Source organism: Ctenopharyngodon idella, chromosome 17 (genome assembly GCF_019924925.1).
Source record: "Ctenopharyngodon idella isolate HZGC_01 chromosome 17, HZGC01, whole genome shotgun sequence".
Lineage (NCBI taxonomy): Eukaryota > Metazoa > Chordata > Actinopteri > Cypriniformes > Xenocyprididae > Ctenopharyngodon > Ctenopharyngodon idella.
In genome coordinates this window covers 30,528,007-30,548,337 of record NC_067236.1, presented here as the reverse complement: position 1 = coordinate 30,548,337, position 20,331 = coordinate 30,528,007, and the positions used below count along the sequence as shown (strand labels likewise).

Below are 20,331 nucleotides of genomic sequence, written 5' to 3'. Positions count from 1 at the left end.
TTTTACATTTCTGAGCTGGCGCTGGGACTTGCTACCCGAGGCTTTTCAAAGGATGCCTTGACATCCAGTCTTTTCAAGTCCGCCTCTGGCTGGCATTGTTTAGCAGATAATGAGAACCAATGACAGATCTTGTGCGGCACCCCCAACCCGGCCGGCGGACAATTAAACCTCCGCATTATGCGCTCTGAGAATCTCAGTTTCACCCATACCTAGAGCAGAAGAAAAGAGACGGGTTTGTTTTCTCTGCCGATAATTAGAGGAACTGTTCTACTCTTCAGGTGGGACTTTGACCTCTGATTCACCTTGATCATCCTTTCACAGCTATCCAGTTGGGAAAAAAAGGGACCCCCATTATCTACTGCGTGAGGAGAAAGACAAAACAGACACAGAAGAACTCCCGAATGGGCGCTTCTTCGATCTGCCTTTTTACCTCTAATAGGAATACTTTCCACTGGGCTTTGGTCGGCACTGTCCTCTTCAGCACTTTGAATTCCTGAAACAAAGAAAAGAGAAGGAAAGCGCAGCTCAGAGAGATGGTGGAAGAGTGAGACAGAGGAGAAAAGAAAAGAAAGAAAGAGAGAGAGATCTGGGAAGGGGGGTGGGGGTGGGGAGCTTTTCGAATCTGAACAGCAGGACTGATTGAGACAGGTTTAAAGGGAGAATGAAGGCTGGCTGGCTTTGTCAGAAATGAGATTTGGGCAAAAGTGTATTCTCATGAGGGTCAGAGCGCTGGCATCCTGCGAGTACTCGAGGTCCCCTCTTCCTTCGTCAGAACGTAGCCATCGAGCTGATGTTTCTCTGCTTTGCCACTGAAAATGAGCCATTAATGTGTTTTGCCTGGTGTTTTTTGGGGTGTCCCTCTCAGTTTCTCTCATTGATCTGTTCTGTCTGGCCGAGCACGGCTCTTAACATCTGTGTGTATTTAAACTGCTCAGTAATACGTGGATTACAGGCTATTCATCTGAACCCGGAAAAACAGATATTTGTGATAAGCGGAATTAGCAAATGCCAGCTGAAATGTCAAGCAAGCGTATTACCTTGTGTTCCAACGCTTTGGAAATTTTTTTTGGAAGGCCTGGCGGGCTTGATTTCCACACTGTCATCCAGAAGGGAGGGCAGGCTGCAAGAAGATGAGAGTTCACTTTCTGACGGCTGATGGGTCTCAAATTCGTGGGTCAGAAGCCTCTTCAACAGCTCTCCTGCCTGCATGACAAAGAGACGACTTATCTTCATTTCAGGGTTCTCACACCTTTTGAATTTTCCATTATTTTTGCAGTCATTCATGATTTCTTCTTAAAAACGTTTTATAGACATACACTGAGGATTCGTAATTTCTAGCCTAAAAAAACTTTAAGAAATTACATTGACTGTTTAAAAAAATATTTTAAAAATCCCTAATATTTCCAGGTTTTCCCATAACCATTAGACCATGCCATTCAGATTCTCATGATTGTGTTTACCGTGTCCAAATTCCAACTGACAAGATGTGTGATTTTATTTCTTATTTGTTTTTAAAATTTGAATTTGCAGAAAATTCCCCATGTAGGATCCCCATGTAGAATCAGCACCCAGTGTTTGTTCATTATACATTTTGGCAGTACTATTGAGCACATTTCATGTGTATTTGATTGTTTTTTTTTTTTGCAAATCTCCAGAATTCAAAACAATTTCCAGCAAAAATCAAAAGAATAAGAAACCTGCAGATTCCATCTGAGCCTGATGATCACTCACTGCTCTTTTTACATTAAAACAATAGAAGATCAGAGGGATGATACCACAAGCAATGAACTACATGATGGAATCCAGTGACTGAATTAAACCAGGAAAAATTAAAATTAAAATCATTATCTTTCTTTAAAGCTCTGCTCTCAACTCAAAACTGACAAAAACAAAACAAAACTGGGGTGTGACGAGAAACTGTATCACAAATAATGACAAGGAATGGAGGTCAGATGTCAAATATTATCATACCCTAGCAATAGATTTACAGCTTACAGGCCAAATGCCACATAACACAGTCTCATAACAACAGGAGAGTATCACCACCCCCATGACCTCATTTTAACAAAAAAGTAGAGAACTTTATAAAGCTGGAATTTATGGCAGGACTGCCACTAGGAAAGTCTGTTTTCAAAACCCATCTACATTTACAGGATGAGGTCATTTTACTGGACCAGGTGCATCATATTCTACATTCTTTCCTCGTAATTATTCCATATTCCAGGATGATAATGTCTCCATATACACCACCAAACATTAAAAAGTGGTTTTATGGAAAATACTGAAGCTTTAAGAGCAGTTACAGCACTGCTAAAGTAAATTTCCAGTTTAATTCATTAAAGAACTATTTTTTTTCCCTAGAAGAATGGTATTCCATAAGAATCATTAAATAATAAAAATATATATATAATAAATAAATAAATCAAGCAATCGATTTTTTAAGGTTTGTTGTGACATTCATGCCTAACACTGGTTGCAAATTAGTGTAATCCTCATAATCACAGCCCTGTTATCAGTATCATGTTGGCACTTCATAATGGAAGTTCCATACATTATATAATGAAATGGGCTCAGTAGAGTGCGAGTCGGGTTCCGGAAGTAAAAACTCCATTCATTTTCTCCATATGGAAACTGATTTTGAATGATAAGCCCTACTGTGAGATATACGAGGTTGTTAATCCATGGTATTTGCTTGGTATTAGCTGTCAGCCTGTATTTTTTTAGCTTATTTTTAAAATAATTGTGTTTAACAGTGGAATTCCTAGCTCAAAAACTACATTACTTATGATGCTGTACAGACAATTACACCAATCAGAGAGAGTCAAAAAAAGCAACACTGCCAAAATAGCTCTTTAGCTCCACCCACTCCCATGTAGCACTGCGAATGACAGAATCGAGTTGATCTCTCTACACTCCCAAAATAATTAAAAGTTTAAGTGTGTGTGTGTTTATATATATATATATATATATATATACTTTGAATTAAACTTTACAAATTTGTATCACCACAAACTGATTTGTAGCTGTAGACAATTTTATATAAAAGGCCTGTGTTAAGAACTCCTGCAGTATTAAAAACATCTGTGCTGAGTTTGGGAGAGAGCAGGTGAGAGTGATACCTTGTCAGTGTAGGTGGCATTGTTTGGCACCAGGAGTGGAGTAAAAAGCTGAATGATGTAGTCAGTGCTGAGGATTTTCTGTCGTTGAAGCTGAAGGAAGTGTCTGAAACAGCAATCCCACAGCGGAGCACTTTCAGCTGACAGACACAACCTACAAGCCAAAGCCAGGACAAACAAATTTAACACAGGCACATCATTTCCATGTGATCTTATCTATTTATGATAGTATGAAGATAATAAAGTGGACATGAACTGAAAAATCTGCATGCAAATAATCACAATCAAATACAGCAAAATATTAAAACTACACTTCCCAAAGGAAGTAGAAAGGGAAAGGGACTCTTGGACTGCAAGAATATAATATATATATATATATATATATTTTTTTTATTTATTTTTTTTTATTTATTTATTTTTATTTTTAAATTAAATTTAAAACTGCCAATATTAGCTGCCAATATTATTCAGACAATCTGTTGCTACAGTATACTGTACATACATAACAGTGAAACAACCTGAATAGATGCTATGACTCCAGAGAACAGTAAAGCACTATACCTGATGTGTTCTGGCTTTGTAGCTGATGACCAGTGTGTGTTGATCAGATCACTGGGTAACAGGCATCCAGGAGACAGACTGTAGGACAGCAGGGGCAGCTGCTGCAGAACCACAGCACCACACGCATGCAGTTCCACACCATCCAGACGCCCACACTGACTACATATACTGGGGAATACATGAAGAAACAGGCTAAAAATGAGAATATGTGGAGTGCAGGCACACACACATATTTCAGCTTCCTTTAAAAACCTCACTATTAATGCAGTATTACTAAGAACACTTTTATATTAGTACAAATATTCTCCACTTCTTTCAATCTACACAAATAAACACAGAGAGCAATAAACTGCCACGCATGTACGCCCTTGCAAAATGGTTACTATAACAATTCTCCGTGATTCAAAACCCCTTAGAAACCAAGATTTATTGCTAGAGTGTTGTTGGTGCCAAAGTAATGGCACTTAATTTATAGCGAGAGCCCTTAAAAGCAGGATAATGCAATTTCCACTGAATCTGTGAACACTACACCACCATGAGAGGTAGCAGACTCAAGCAGGGGAACAAAACATCTTCCTTCTCTGACCTGATGATATCACTGAGTTTCTGCTCATTGACCGTGCTTCTGTAGAGGTTCACGTCTTTAGCACTGAGACGGCGCTCAATGCAGTCCAGAAGATGACAAAATCCTTCCATGGAGAGCCTAGAGAAATTTTCAAGAACAAGAAGTTAAATGATTGAATTCTATTGAATATTTACTATTATTGTATATAGCCTTATTAACTTTTGGTGTCTTTCCTCTTGCATTAATGTTACTGAGATTAAAATTAGCAAGAAACTACATTTGTAGCCAGTTTTACTTGTGTAATGTAACACGTTTCTGAGTCAAGTAGGATGTGAAATTTGAAATATAGGGTGGGATTTGGTATTACCCACTGGGAATTGACAATCACAATGAACATTTCATTTCAGAATGGTGCCAGACCTAAAAGTGAGTTTGCAGTGTATTGTGGAGGAATACTTTCATCCTGAAAAACCTCCAGCACCCACTTATGAGGGAAATTTAGTACCAGGATGAGGAGGCTGAAGGTTAAGTTCACCCTCGACCTTTCCTTTTTTTATATCTACCTTCATTTGCTTTTAATGCATTCACATTAAAGGATTAGTTCACTTTCAAATGAAAATTAGTCCAAGCTTTACTCACCCTTAAGCCATCCTAGGTGTATATGACTTTCTTCTTTCTGATGAACACAATCGGAGATATATTAATAAATATCCTGACACATCCCAGCTTTGTAATGGCAGTGAGCGATACCAATGAGTATGAAGCTGAAGAAAGTGCCTCCATCCACATTCATCCATCATAAACGTACTCCACACGGCTCCGGGGGGTTAATAAAGTCCTTCTGAAGTGAAGCGATGCGTTTGAGTAAAAAAAAAAAAAAAATCCATATTTAACAAGTTATAAAGTAAAATATCTAGCTTCCGCCAGAACGCCTTCCGTATTCAACTTACGAAGAAAGTGTAAAACTCTCGCAGTTGAAAAAGCTTACGCTACGTCCTACGCCTTCCCTATTCAACTTACGGAAAAAGCTTAACGGACGCGATGCCAGTTCCGTTTTTTTTTTTTGTAAGTTAAATACAGAAGGTTGTCTGGCGGAAGCTAGATATTTTACTTCATAACTTGTTATATATGGATTTTTTTTTTTTTTTTTTTACACAAATGCATCGCATCCCTTCAGAAGGCCTTTATTAACCCCTGAAGCCGCGTGAAGTACGTTTATGATGGATGAATGTGGATGGAGGCACTTTCTTCAGCTCATACTCGTTGGTGCCGTTCACTGCCATTATAAAGCTTGAATGCATCAGGATATTTATTAATAAATCTGATTGTGTTCATCAGAAAAAAGAAAGTCATTTACACCTAGGATGGCTTGAGGGTGAGTAAAGCTTGGGGTAATTTTCAGTTGAAAGTGAACTAATCCTTTAATTACAGTAACTGACTTTTAATTATTGTGTTAATTACTGACAAGTTTTATAAAGGTTGCATTACTTATAATATTAGCCTAAGACAACGCCAAAATAGCTATTTGGCTATTGTTTAACATTATCCAATAGCCCACATGGTCAAGGTGAAAACAGAAAACCATTTCAGATGTGGAGCATGTAATTAAAGACATTCTCATTTTTTCTTTCTTTTTTTTTTCTGAATATCATGCACTGATCCGCAGTAATCATCCAGGAATGTGTACTAAAAATGAAATTAGAGTCAATTCTGATTTTGTATTGCATTTAAGTATATTAAAAACATATTGTATCAAGTACAAAAACATTCATAAATATTAAATATTTATTAAATATTTTAATAAATAAATTAATATTTAGTCTTTGTTCAGACGTTTTAAATGAGAGACTTTTGTCTGGCATTGGATGGCTGCAGAAATGTGAAATATTGTTTGTGGCTCATTTTGTTCTAGCGAATCCATATCTCTCACACTGACGTATTAAGCACTGGGTGGCCCTTATAGAATAGCTTCTGCAAAAACTAAACCCAAATCCTAAAACCCCCACCATATAAAATGGCCAAAAAGAATTTATGACAATCTATAATGGGCCCTGGGGTCAGGGGCCACCAAACAATCGCTGCCTCTCTTTGGCAGGTTGTTTCCTGGAAACACCCTGATTAAGCTGCCTGTGTGAATTATATCCATGACATTCTGTCGAGCACAATCCATCCGGGCAAAGTCCTCTTCAGAGTGGCTGAAACAGCCTCCCCCCCCCCATACATCCCTCTGCTCCGTCATCATCTTCCCCCCAGTTTATTCGCCAGGGCTCTTCAAAACACCAAACACACCCAAACAGCAGCTGATTACAGAGTATTGTTGGCAACATCTATAGGTGTTTGCTCTTGAGGCCATTTATGAGGAGCATGTTCTCAATATTTCAGCTATTTGTTTGCTCCATAACAGCAATAATGGTTCCTCTAGCATATATTCTAGTCCACCTTAGAAACAGAATGTAACAAGGTCTCTTCTTTTACAAAAATCACAATGGGTTAGTCGAAAGATCAACTGAAGCACATAAAGATCTTTGAAAACACAACATCGTGCCGTCATTTGAGAGGCTGAGAGGACAGCCTCATGAAGGGAAAGCTCAAAAGAATACAATGATACACTCTCCTCTCTAGACCTGAGCGCACGATAGCCTTGACTCCACTTTCGCATCACAACATGTGCGACACAGTATTTACTAAATGCTAAGATTGATACTAATGGTTTCTCCTTCTCTCGCTTACATGCACAATAACGTTACAAAAGCTTTGTTCCTAGCCAGGCCTCTTCACAAGGCCAAAAAACTCTCAAAATCATGTTTAAGCAAACATTCGCAAAGACGAATAACATGCCAGAGAAGTCACTACAAACCATATTTATTTATCATAGACAGCAGGAAACAAAAAATGGATAAATGTAGTAGCCCAAGTGGTGGGTTTTGTCAATAAAATGTCATTTAAATCTATTGAAAGGTCTTAAATTACGAGGAAACACTTTACAATCACCGCCATAGGGAACCACTGGGGCTTTGCATGCACATTAGCATCTAAAGTGAAGGGGATGTTTGTTTTGATACTCATCTCATTTGATCACAGGGCCTTTATTATGCATGAAGCAAACAAATTATTTTGCCAAAAATGCAGAATTTGCATGCATACCTTTGTGCTATGTATGTATTCAACCAACTCATTAAAGTGGATAATCCACTCCATGTATACACTGGGTAATACTGATAAAGCAGGCTTCATTAATCTATTTATTCAATACAGAAATAAAAAAGAAATATTAAAGAGCAAAAAGTGCTAAGGATTATGACTGGAGTAATTAGTATAAACCTTAAATTACATTGTCCTGGAGGGTTATGAAGTTCATCATGACACATTGTTTTAACTGATGCATATCATTCCATGGTTTCTTTTTCTAATGTGATGTCTATAACCACAGGAACATGTTTTACAATTGGGTTGAAGGAACAACACATTGGCAAATCTTACAAATCTTATGCTTATACTCTACAAATTGTTTTTATGAGTGGCACTGTTCATAAAAAGTAAGTAGAAATAGACAGATAATCGGTTTGACCAATATTTTTTAATACTTAATAGGATTTAAATATCGGCGCTACCGATAAGCATTGGCATTTACTGGAAACATTAGTTAGTTACTTATTAATTTTGAGGGAAGAAAGTATGCAGTTAGATATAGTCCCCCCCTCCCCCCCAAAAAAATGTTTTTAATATTGTGTCAAAAAGGAGAAATTAAAAATCTGTTCTACATATAGGAAAACAAGCACGTAAACATAATATAAAAGTCAATTTCTAGTATTCAAATATTTACAAATATTTATTAAATACATTTTTTATTGCAAATGCAAATGACCTGGCTTTTATATGGGCATTCAGTTTTAGATTTAATATGACACCATTTAAGATGTGCATGTATTTGTGTATATATTATAACTAGTATTGCATATATACAATATAAGTAATATAAGTCCATGCACATCATGCAAACCTACTATCAGCCTGAGCAGAGCCTTCATGGTGCCCACACTTTCATTCTTCAGAACATTCTATGAAGTCAAGAAATAGTTGAGTCTCCTGGGACTTGGGGTCAAATCTCCCGAGGAGAAAATTGCTCCCTTACAGCATTATCTGGGATTAGGCCAATAATGTTGGATTCAAGGTCTGAGCCGTCCTTACAAGGTGTCCTAAAGCCAAGACTGAGCCCCGCTGAGTGAGGTTGTTGGCTGCAGAACCCCAGTTCATTATATCTGTACACCCATGTGCACATGTACACGCATCCCCCATCCCAGAAAACCATACACAGTGAAACGACCTCCCAGTTGTTGTGGTTTGTGCTTTTAGTAGAAACTCAACTTCTGACTGTATTAGCTTTCCCTTTTCATAACAGCCCTGAAACTGAGTGATTTCAACATGCTTATTACAACACAGTGCAAAAAATGATTTTCTTGACCTTTTATCTTGTTTTCAAGTAAAAATAACCAAACATGCTTAAAGGCACAATATGTAAGATTTTTGGATTAAAATATCCCAAAAAAACACTAGAACAGTGTTATATGTTTTGTTGACTTGAGTACTTACATTATCCCAAATGTTTCCAAGAATGTTGATATTTGAAATCAACTCAAACAAACCCACCCCTCTCTTCATTGCTCCGCCTCCAAAACTCACCCTCCAATCCTAACCACCCTACTCTGAGTCGGTCTCGAATCCCGGCCCGATTGCTGCTGGCAGGCAAGGCGAGTACACTAACAATGACGCTAAACACCGCATTCTCTAGCGGCCATCAGTGTGCAGTGGTTAACAAAATGCTTCATGAAAAATAAGCGCAGATGATGAACGAATGACAAGGAAGCACAAAAAATGAACATACAGTACACACGAGTAAATACAAACAAGTGGTTGTTATTAGTCGCCAACAGCACAGCAGCTCCAGACAATCAAAACCTGTGTTACTCACATGTGAAGCAGAATCAAAGCAGCCTCCGCGTCTGTTTTCAGGCCTTCCTGCTTAGCTCTCTCCAGCGCTGGAAAGCTTTTCTAATATTAACATTGGTCCTAAAGCTTGCCCAGTCATAAACCTTCATTCCAGTGATATTCTTTTGAGCTCTTTTGTATTGTGTCTCATCTCTCTTTCGGCACTTTTTCTTCAAATCTCCCTCTTACTCGTACTGTCTCCTTGACCGTCATACGCCTCCTAAAGCTAATTGGTTACACGATTGTTGTTGTTGTCGGCCTGACTAACTTCCAAACAGTGTTTTTGAAAAACTACATACCCCACCTTTAAATCCAGAAAAATAAGCAATTTTAACTAGGACACGGACTGTGTCAATGCGTCGCCTATCAATGACATCATATCTGCATAGGAATCGCATTCGGGGGGGTGATGGAAACGCGGGGCCACTGTGATGCGACCGCAAAGGGCACTTTCACTTTCGCAATTACATTTAGTCATGTTTAGTCTTCTTATTTGAATCTTGTTTTCTTGATTATATTAATATGATATTGTAATATCGATCTAGCTTACTGCAGTGTGCAATAAGGGTCTCACAGAAGCCGCCGAGCGAACGCACAGAGTAATGTTATAACATTGTTTTCAACACACTCAAATGTATCTAATATGATAAACAGCGCTGCGTTACCCCACATTCGCTTGACCGGAAGAAGCAAAAGCGGCGACTGCGGCATAATAAAAGCTCCACTGCTCGAGGCGTTTGTCGTGCTCGTCTCTCATTAGCAATCGCTCCAGTGGCCTCGTTCAGCTCCAACAGCACTCGGCCCTGCTCTGCATCATACCACAGTAAGGTTAATAATCTCATCCATGAACAAGATTTCTGCCCGAGTCCCGTTGGATTCTTTTCCCCTGGCTGTGAGGTGAAGACGACATCTCCCATGATTCCATGCTCAATCTCGGCGTCAAGCTACGCCTTTGTTTTGAATAGGTGACCTCTAGCGGCTAAAAATTACATATTGTGCCTTTAAAACAAAATTCTTCAAGTTTATGCAGAGACTATCAATCAGGCAAGACAAACCACAATGATCAATATATTCCATTTCATTATGACATAAACATCATAATATATCTTCTAAACTAGAGTAATAATCAGGTGCATCTATAAGATAATACTTAGATAAGTTAACACAATACTGTGATTGCATCAATAATGAGAAATCTGTTTTTGAGTAGCAAACATTCAGTGGGCCAGTCTTTAGGTCTATAGAGTTTCTAGCTGCTTTCAGAAGGAAGAAAACAGTCATACAATCCAAGCAACTGTACCTGTTTGGGGATTCGAGAGAGTCAGGCCTTCCATACTGCCGTGTGTCGGCCTGCTTGTGTGTGCCACCATTAGTTTGAATGGGTATTACACTCTGCTTTTGAATTACATCATCTCCTCTCAAGGTGTTATGCCCACTTTGACTCGGTGAAACTGAAACATCACTGTCCGCATGCATCAAGAGGTCTGGCTTAATTTCACCAGCTGGATTGAGAATGCTGGGACATTTGCTGTTAGTGTGATCTGAAAGGGGTATAAGAACACTATGAGTACTTATAATTCTTTCAATGTGCTAATCAATAGTGATAAAACATCGATGAATCTTCTTGGCAAGTCATGCCAATACATCTGTTTATTGACAATGTGGAATTAAAAGTAACTGAGCAGGAATTTCAAACCTGTAAGATCTTGATGTCTTGGCACAGAGTCACCTTCATCCTCTGCAGACACATCCTCATCCTCATCTCTAGAGTTCATGTACTGTGAGGAATCTCTTGGATCAGTGGTATCTGGGGAAGGACTGCGGGTCGGACACCGCTCTAATGACACAATGTCTGCGGGCTTCTTCACAGTCACAGATCGAGAGGACACTTCAGCATCCTTCAGGGTTGTGTGAGGTGAGTTTAGTTCTTCCCATCTATGCTGCTCTCCTGCCCTCTGAGAGATGTCCCAATCAGACTCCATCTGCTTTTCATGCACGTCACTCAAACATCTGCCCTCAAGGAAATCACCTGAGTTTAGAATGTCATCAGATAAAATGGCAGTGCCGCTGGCTTTTGAAAGATGGGAGTGCATACAAAGGCCACTTTGTAGAGGAGAGAGTGAAGGATGATTAGGTATCAGCTCTGTCTGAGATGGTAAACGTGTGGTTATGACGCCATCATTTCTTGATGAGCGGCCGGAGGTCTGGTGACACGTAAAGATGACAGCGCTCTGTGATGATCCCCGTGTGCTAGGGAGCTGGAACCTGCTCAGGTGCTGTGCAAGTGAAACAAGAGATATGGTAGATGTAAGTGTTGGCAGACAGGAGCTGTCTGCAATTAGGACTGGGCGATTGAACGATAATTATCGTAACATTATTTTCCTTGATAAAATTATAACAAGAGTTAGGTAAGTGCTCAACGTAATGTTTATGCACTATGCAAACAATGCTGTGCATGCATGTTGCAGACGGTCGCACTGGTGGCAATAATTGATAAGCGCTGCCATTTCTGTTGCTTATGAAAAACATAAACGGCAAATGCGCCAAATGCGGAATGACAAAGAGCTGCTAGTTTGAACCGTGTGCCACACAGAACATTTATCAGTTCGGCTCAAAACACAATGCAGCGCAAGCTTAGAGCGAATGTGTTTACTTGCTGACTGTCTTAATCACGCAACCACTAAACAGCGCTATAAGAAACCGGTGAAAAGCGTTCACGTTTGGTGCAGAGTTCTCACATACGACTCACAAATCAAATGCCTCATGATTTCAACTAATTTAAAGACAGATGAAACAGCACTGACACTCTCAACAACACTGACGCGGAAAACAGGAGAAACACTGAACCACAATGATACAGCAAGAAGGAATTTCAATCCGCTGTTTCAAGTCGCCAACATTTACCATGATTTGCTGTAGTAACACTAACTGACACCACGGGATTGTAGCAGAAATGTGGGATATTATTAATGTAGACATTAAGGGCTAGATTTAATAACAGCTTGTGCCAGCGCAAATCCTCTTTTGGCGTGAAAAAAAAAAAAAAAAAAAAAAAACCTCAGGATTTACTAAAGACACGCAGTGAAAAATTAGTGCTGAAAAGGCATGGACAATTATTAGTATTTTTTGCAACTGACCTTGTTGCATATGCATTTGTAGGAGTTTCCCATTTAGGTGCAAAATTTATGGGAGGAGAGTATTTAAATGAATCATGCAAGGTGATTTACTAAGGTTTGCGCTAGTCAGTTTACTGGTATTTTTGCATCATTATTTACCGACCAAAAAAGCATGTCTTAAACCAGACGCTAATCTGCGCTGCTCTTGGTAGATTGCGTTGGTCATTATGGAAATGATCCGGCTGTGTCTGTGTTCTTTAATTTGTGTGTCGTCAGTAGATCATGCAGTTTTTTTTTTAATTCAAAATATTAACAAAAACTATAATAGTATATGCGTTACTATGGGCTGTAATAATCCGATTGTAATCATACTTGTAGCACAAAAAAAGTCACATGTAACCATGTCAATCGTAATGAACTGGCCAAATCCGAGTAAAATTTCATTCAGATTGTAAGTGGTGGTTTAAAACCTTTTCTAATCCGATCAAAAGGACATGTAAACACTTGACCATATTGAAAACCGAAACTGGAAAGTACAGCACATGTGTAATGTTGTAGAAATGGCGTAATGATGTATGATGTGTGGAACAAGCTTAATTTGTGTTCCGAAGATGAACAAAGGTATCACGGGCTTGGAACGACATGAGGATGAGTTCTTTTGAGTGGAACACAAAAGAAAAATTTAGGAAGAATATTCCCATTGCTCTTCTCTCTACAGTGACAGTGAATGGATGCTGTCAAACTCAAGAAATTACAAAAAAACATATCAAATTTACAAAAGATTTGTGTACTATATTTCAGGTCTTCTAAAACCATATGATAGGTTTGTTATAAACAGACAGAAATTTAAGTTATTTACTGAAAATTCTCCCCTTTGTCATACCTTCATTCAGCACATTCAAACTGGTATTTAGCAACCGGTTAAGATATACTTGGAATATCACACACTAGTCATGTGAAGTACTTTTATTTTTTTTGATGTTTTTTGCCATTTTTCAGATCCTTAGAGTCAGTCCCAATTCACTTCTATTGTATATTGTGAATGTTCTGGTATCTCTTTTTGTGTACAACAGAGAAAAGAAAGTCATACAGGTTTGAAAAAAACAGGAAGGCGAGAGAATTTTCATTTTTGGGTAAACTAACATTTTGAGGGGAACTAACCCTTTGATGCATGTCCATTTGAATACCCATGGGAAGAATTTGGGAAAATTTTGACTAAAAAAAAAAAGAAGTTAAACATTTTTCAAATACATCTGTAGAAATGCAATATACTACTTTTCTATATTCATGAAAAAGAAATAAAGTAGAACTGCAGAAAAACAAAAAAAGCATGTCAAGTACACTGAGTCAAGAGGTTTACAAAGTGCTAAAATTAATAGGGTGGTCAAGGATACCTCATTGCCAGTAAGTGGGAGCTAAATTTCTGCTATATCATTCTCTCATTGCTTTACTTCCACTAGTCCTTGGCCTCAAAACGCAACCCTGACAATTCAGGTTACAGTGGCTTCTTTTCAAATAAACTTTAATCCAAAACATTACAAGGTATCATTTTTGTAGCTTTATACAGACCGACTAAGATTTCTTTTGGTCAAGGTTAGATTTTCTTCCAACTGTCTGTTCAGCTGAGTGCACTGAGATCAGTGTCTTAACTTTTAATCTTATTAACAATCCTATGCTCCTAAACTCTGTTTCATGACAGAAATACTGCACTGTGGTGAAAGAGTGGCGGATGGGTAAGAAAAAAAAAAAAAAATCAGCACACATAATAAAAAAAAAAAAACATGGCTTCTGTTTCTTTTCTGATAAGGGTCTTAAATACCAACCCGTTAGCTGCTTAATAACATCCACTGTAAACCACGCGGTCTGTCTGGCAGATCCAGTGTAGAAGTAAAAAAAAAAAAAAAAGAAAGGAAAAAAGAAATGGAGTGAGAGGAAAAGTTAATTTCTTGGCTGAGTGATTCCATCGCTAGCTGCAGGGCAAAGTAGAAAGTGTTTCGCTAAAGTAGCAATTGATTCTTCTATCAATCTGCGGCACGCGCCTGCTCTTCCAAGGAATATATTAAATATGAAAATCATATCCCGTTATCATGGCTTCCCAGCTTTCAGGCTGGTAAGCTCCCCTTAATGAATGCTGCAGCCTCGGGGACATGCACGCAGCCAGTGGTGGCGCCTATGCATAATGGAGTGATTCCTCCCATCTCTGCTCATTACAATATCGGCAGGCTGGAAGGGGGGGTGGGATTTGGGGGGGGGATGCGGCACAGTCACAAGTGACTGCTCTAGATGGAATGCTCTAAGTCATTATGAGCTGTCTTCCACATTTCATCCGAGAGAGCTCGAGTCGCTTGAAGAGAGGGAAAGCTACAGCCACGGGCTTGAACTACATTGTCGGCGTGGGCAAAGCAGCTAGGATTAGACACCTGCGGCACTACAGATACGACGAGAAAAATGAACAGCCTCACGACCACCGCTGAGCAATCTACATAACAGCGACTTTTATTCAAGCGACTGACAGAAAGAGTTTGGACGCATATTGTTTTAGCTGTCATACATGTGATGTGCAATACTGCAGACTGTCACAAAGAAAAATATGACACACGGTCAGTTGGATTGCATTAGCTGTTAGAGGTTTCCGTAATACTCTATCCTTTACTCTTTTCCATTCGTTTTTTTCTTCTTCTTCTTCTTCTTCTTCTAATATTAAATGGCCTTTTAAAAATGCGTAATATCATTTTGTTTTAAGACTGTGATACTCCTTTGTTAAACCAAAGCAGTCATTTGAAGTCATTTGAGCAAAACAGTAATTACTTCAAGCACTTTCCAATTTGCTTTTGATTATAAATTAATTGTGGCCTTTGAACACTGATACCCCATATAAACTGTCAAAAGTGTCTCCTGAAGAGGGAGGCTGAGCTGAATAATGGTTGTGGTATTTTTCTCTACAACTCTCAATTCTCTTCTTTTGAAAAAAAAAAAAAAAAAAAAAAAACCCTGACACACTTCCATTGGATCCCATCACAGCACTGCAGTTTTATCAAAGGCACACAGATAGCTTTGTAAATTCCCCACTGAACTGTAATTTCCATAGATGACATGATAATTTTCTCTTACCTCGTCCGCTTCTGATTCCCCCCTGCTCCCCGTTTTCTTCTTGTCTTTCTTCAGTCTGGTAATATGATTCTTGTACTCCAACTGAAATGAATTCAAGTCAAATCATTACTAACATAGATCGTTTTCAACTATGTAAATGACAAAAAATATCTGCTTATAAACCCTATTTGTAACACGGCACTGGCTTAATAACATGGCAGTCGAAGTGACCAACACTCACGAGACACATCACACAAGAAAATCCAATTTACTAAAATCTATAACCTGTTATTTCATTAAACATTACAAACAAAGCAATAGGAGAGAAAGATTATGCTTGTGCCCTAAATGTAGCGCCAATCACCGTGTGTATTCCTTTGTGAGTGCCCTTAATATTGCCTGCCAAGGCTCTTAATCAGTTTGGCGAGTTAACCAGTGGCAGAGATGAGGGTGCTGGGATTACCTCCAACCTCCCACTTCATTCTCGTAAGACAATATCTGCACTCCCAAAAGGGACCAGAGTTACCACTTGCACCAATTTTACACACGATAACACCCAAAGTGGTCCACGCAGTTACAAGCAGACAAATATTAGCATTGTTAAAATCAGAGTGGGGATGAAAAAACGACAGGGAAGAAAAGAGAAATTTGAGTGTGACGATATGAGGTGATGGTATGAATTTGAGCAATTAAGCAATCGAGTTCAATTTAGTGTAGTAAAAGTGATATTCTTTGACTGGCAGCTAGATTAGCAGGTATCTCTTACAATTGCAATTCAAAGCTACCACTGCAGCAACAAAACAAATACAACACACACGCACAAAAAGTAGGAAAACGGGTTCCTTTCACAAAAAGGGAAATTCAGAGGCACTTCACTATCTGAATACAGGGCGATTAATATGTGGTAGTGTAATTAAACAATTTGTCTAATTTGATATTAAGCTGTGGAGCACTGTTCAGTTTTAAGTGACAATCTGACGGAGCTGTTGTTTTCTTTTTCTCATTTGCGTGCAGTGATAAATGAGTGCTGGAGTGTTTATGATTGTTCCCAAACAACAATAAGTGTGAATGTTTAAACACTGGAAGACAATTAGACAGACAATTACAGGATTATGGCAATGGTCTAATTGAGGCTCAGAATATATGTCTAGGGAAAAAAATCTGTGCCTCAAAAGAAAGCCTTAGTTTTGTGAAATGCAAACATTCAGACTACACTAACATTTTTGGTACTGAGCAGCTATTATTTGGGTCACTGAATGCCATGAGAACTATAACGCACAAGACTACACATTTCATTTCACCTCTATGATCAGAACAACGCAAACATGTGCTTTGACACAGGTTGGAATGAAAAAGCGATGTATTTTGTCTAAACCATATCAAAAGTAATTGTTCAAAGATAAAAACTGTGAAATATGCATAATTCACACAGAGTCAGTACTATTTTAGGAAGCACATATGATGAATATTGAGACAGATTCAGCTGCTCAAGGTTGTTACCCTCTTTTGAAGCAGCCTGCTACAATCAATGGAGAATTCTTTCAATTTCGATGCCAAGTTCTCCACATTCCCAAGAAGCTCAAGGTTGCGTGTCTTTGCTTGCTGCTCTCTCTCGTGCAGCTCCTTGTAATAGCAGCGCATCTTGGCACACTTCAACTTAGTCCTGTGAGCAGGAGACAGACATGAAACGGACAGCTTTGCCACCCTCTTTTTAGAAAAAGGCTGCACTGACTTTGTATTAATGGAAATAAATAAATAGAAACCTGTAACAAATAGGTCAAACATTACTATAAATAGGTTAATGCTAGCTTATTAGTATTACTAATTGCTCCTCACTGTGCATATTACAGGACAAACTAAAAAAATTACATATTTGTCAAGAGCCACTTTACAGTAGTACTAATGGATTCTCCACAGCTAAGATGAAGTTTTGTGACCAGCAAAGGGCGAAAATGGATAATGATGGCTAAAATTTTAAAATGAATGATAAATGCTGATCTACTAACCTCTCACACATCCTTGACCATCATGGCCCCATATCAAAATTCTTTATTTTTATAAATGCATTTAATTGAGCCATCATAAAAACAAACTGGTCTCAAGTACTTAAACAGAAACAGATGACCCCAAATCATCAATGTGTGATTGTGTTGGTCTACTTATTTATCCTGAAATAAACATTTTTTCAGAGAACGCCTGGTATATGGGTGAAACAATAACAAAGTATAAATATTGAAGTAGCAACAAAAGGTGTATGTCACTACAATATAGACTCAATAAAATAAAATAAAAAATATACACAAGAGGATTAAAAACCAATGATTAATCAAAGTAATACGTGAAAGCACAATAAATATAATACCGTAGTAAAAGATGATAAATATTTCTTTCTGACTTCTTTCAGGTAGTAAAAGAATCCCTAAAAATGTCATCTGAAAGTTAGTGTTGGTAGATAGATAGATACCATGAAAACAGTACTGTGTGGAGTATTAAACATCAATACATTTGCTTCTTGAGCAGGATTCATCAAGATACAGGCTTTTTTTTGTCTGTACAGTAAATATATACATTTATTTTATTGGTGGTGTAGGATAGACTATAAATTATCATATATAATTTACAATTTACACACACACATATACATACATACACACACACACACACACACATATATATATATATATATATATATACACATACATATATAATATATATATATATATATATATATATACATACATATATATATATATGTGTTTCTATATATTTACTATTAATTTCATAATGTAAGGGTCTACTGTTTTTATACTTACAGTCTTTCCTCTGATGTTAAGTAGGCAAACAGTTTTTCTTCCAATTCATGTCTTCTTCTCTCCCTAAACACAAAAATATAGCACCTGCAGCTATCAGAGCTCAAATGTAGTATTTAAAAAAAAACATTTCCATTTAGCTCCACAAATACTAAATTAGATCAAAAAAAAAAAAAAAAAAAAAGAAAGAAAGAAAAAAAGAAAGAACAAACGTTACATCGATGTATAAGATCTTATGAAATATACAGCTAGATATAGCAAAGGAATCCAGGGAATGTTACCAAATATTTACGAACTTTATAATAGTACAGTAATAGTTCTTTACATCTTTACATTAAGTGTTACTTTACACCTCTCACAAAAAACTAAAGAGAGAGTGAGAGAACAAATAGTGATATACTGATTCCGTCATCCTAAAATGTAGTAACGTTAATTCTGAAAAGACACACAAACGATATCGAAAAGATATAGACAGATAAGACATCCGACCGACATACTACTTGAGCTCACTGCTGTTACACACAGATGAGATGAAAAAATAGTCCTATAGGTTATTTCAATTGCTATAAAGAGTCGTTCAGCGCAGTCCCATTGGTTTTCACTCTCGTGCGCACCGAGCACGACAGCTACAATCCGCGAGAGCTGAAATCTACCGCGCTGCCTCATTCAAGGCCCACTTTAATTTACTAACATTTAATCGAGACAATACAGCATTTATTGTGGAAAAGCTAAAGAAACGCGTACACTGCGTACTTACCGTTCGTGTATGCTCTTTTGAATATTTCCGATATGGTCGAAATACTCGGTGTTGCAGAAAGCCATAGCTGGTGGTTTTGTTCGCTGTTCAGCTCAGTGCTGCAGGGCGCGTTGTTTACAGTGGTTGCCATACGCACCGTTACCCAGGAGACCGCGCGAGCGAGTTGACTGAAGGGCGCGAATATCTCTGAGACAGTGCGAGATATATTTTACCTCGGAAAGAAACAGCTGAAACCGGGGAGAAAAGGTACAAACGACACATTTTACTTCAGACATCCATGTTAACCCGATATAAAGTGTACAACTACCACGTTTTACCTCAGAAACATTAACATTTAAAACGAGATGAAAGATACAAATTACACGTTTTTCCTCTGCAACAGATTTTCACACGAAATAAAAGGTAAAAACGACAAAGACCATTATTCTTATTCCACCTGTCAAAATGACGTTTTACAAAATATGTTGACGTAAGCTATGTAATATAATTGAATACTTTAAGGAAAATATTGATTCATAAGATAACCCAGAAACCATCAATTATGATCAATTGTTCCTACAGGCATAGGCTACATTTTATATAAAAGCCTCCATTTTCAAATTTTACTGAGCTGGATTGCAGTATGATCTCAAAATTAGTTATTACTGAAGAAAATAATTTAAAATTTCCAATTTCATGATTTAAATAGTATATGACTGAATGCACCAGACTAGGCTAATGTGTCTTAAAGGTGTCTTAAAGACCTCCTGTGCATGAAAATTGTGAAAACCATATGGAAATTCATCAGTCAACACCATTGCTGAGTATTTTATCCTTAAAACTGCAGTCTCAAAAACCGTGTTGCCAGATCAGGTCGATGATTTCCAGCCCAAAAGCTCTCAAAAACCCACCCAAATCATTCACTGCTAAAAGAATGTGATAGAATTATATTGTCATGACAACCAAGGTGTATTCATTTACCTCCTTAAAACTAGGCAAAATAATGATGACAAAATCAAAGTATAAAAATGAATCAGTTCTCCTCCCAGGAGAACAATACAACAGGAAAACAGATAGAAACATGGCAAATGCAGTAAAAGAAAATGAGCAAATTACAAAAATGTTTCTACCCAAACAAATCTTAAAAACCGAAAATGTGTCATTCGTGTTCAGAAAATGAACAACAATAGTAATGTTTACCTTTGTGTTGCGCTTTAACTTCAAACAGAACTGTTACATCTTTCTTGAAGTACACAATGTACAACATAATGCAGAACTTGGCACAAAAACGGATTAATCGTTGATTCAAACCTCTTTCAGCGGCTGTCAGGAACGAGTAGAGTGCAGTCTG

The 20,331-nt window shown here is 37.9% G+C and overlaps 1 protein-coding gene across 2 annotated transcripts in view; it reads right to left on the bottom strand.

Annotated features, from left to right (window-relative positions):
* The window catches only part of kiz (kizuna centrosomal protein), a 29,938-nt gene extending 10,665 nt beyond the window's left edge, over window positions 1-19,273 (bottom strand). The window contains exons 1-11 of one of the 2 annotated variants that reach the window (XM_051868871.1): window positions 19,002-19,272; window positions 18,248-18,310; window positions 16,935-17,097; window positions 15,456-15,536; window positions 10,925-11,504; window positions 10,529-10,769; window positions 4,264-4,380; window positions 3,678-3,845; window positions 3,120-3,270; window positions 1,038-1,203; window positions 431-493 (exon numbers count right to left, since the gene is read on the bottom strand). In XM_051868871.1, coding sequence (XP_051724831.1) covers window positions 431-493; window positions 1,038-1,203; window positions 3,120-3,270; window positions 3,678-3,845; window positions 4,264-4,380; window positions 10,529-10,769; window positions 10,925-11,504; window positions 15,456-15,536; window positions 16,935-17,097; window positions 18,248-18,310; window positions 19,002-19,066 — 1,858 coding nt within the window. In that variant the 5' untranslated portion in view covers window positions 19,067-19,272. Of the gene's footprint in view, window positions 1-430; window positions 494-1,037; window positions 1,204-3,119; window positions 3,271-3,677; window positions 3,846-4,263; window positions 4,381-10,528; window positions 10,770-10,924; window positions 11,505-15,455; window positions 15,537-16,934; window positions 17,098-18,247; window positions 18,311-19,001 lie in introns of both variants that reach the window. The other variant, XM_051868872.1, reaches the window with a different exon arrangement.
* Between the last annotated feature and the right edge of the window lie 1,058 nt (window positions 19,274-20,331).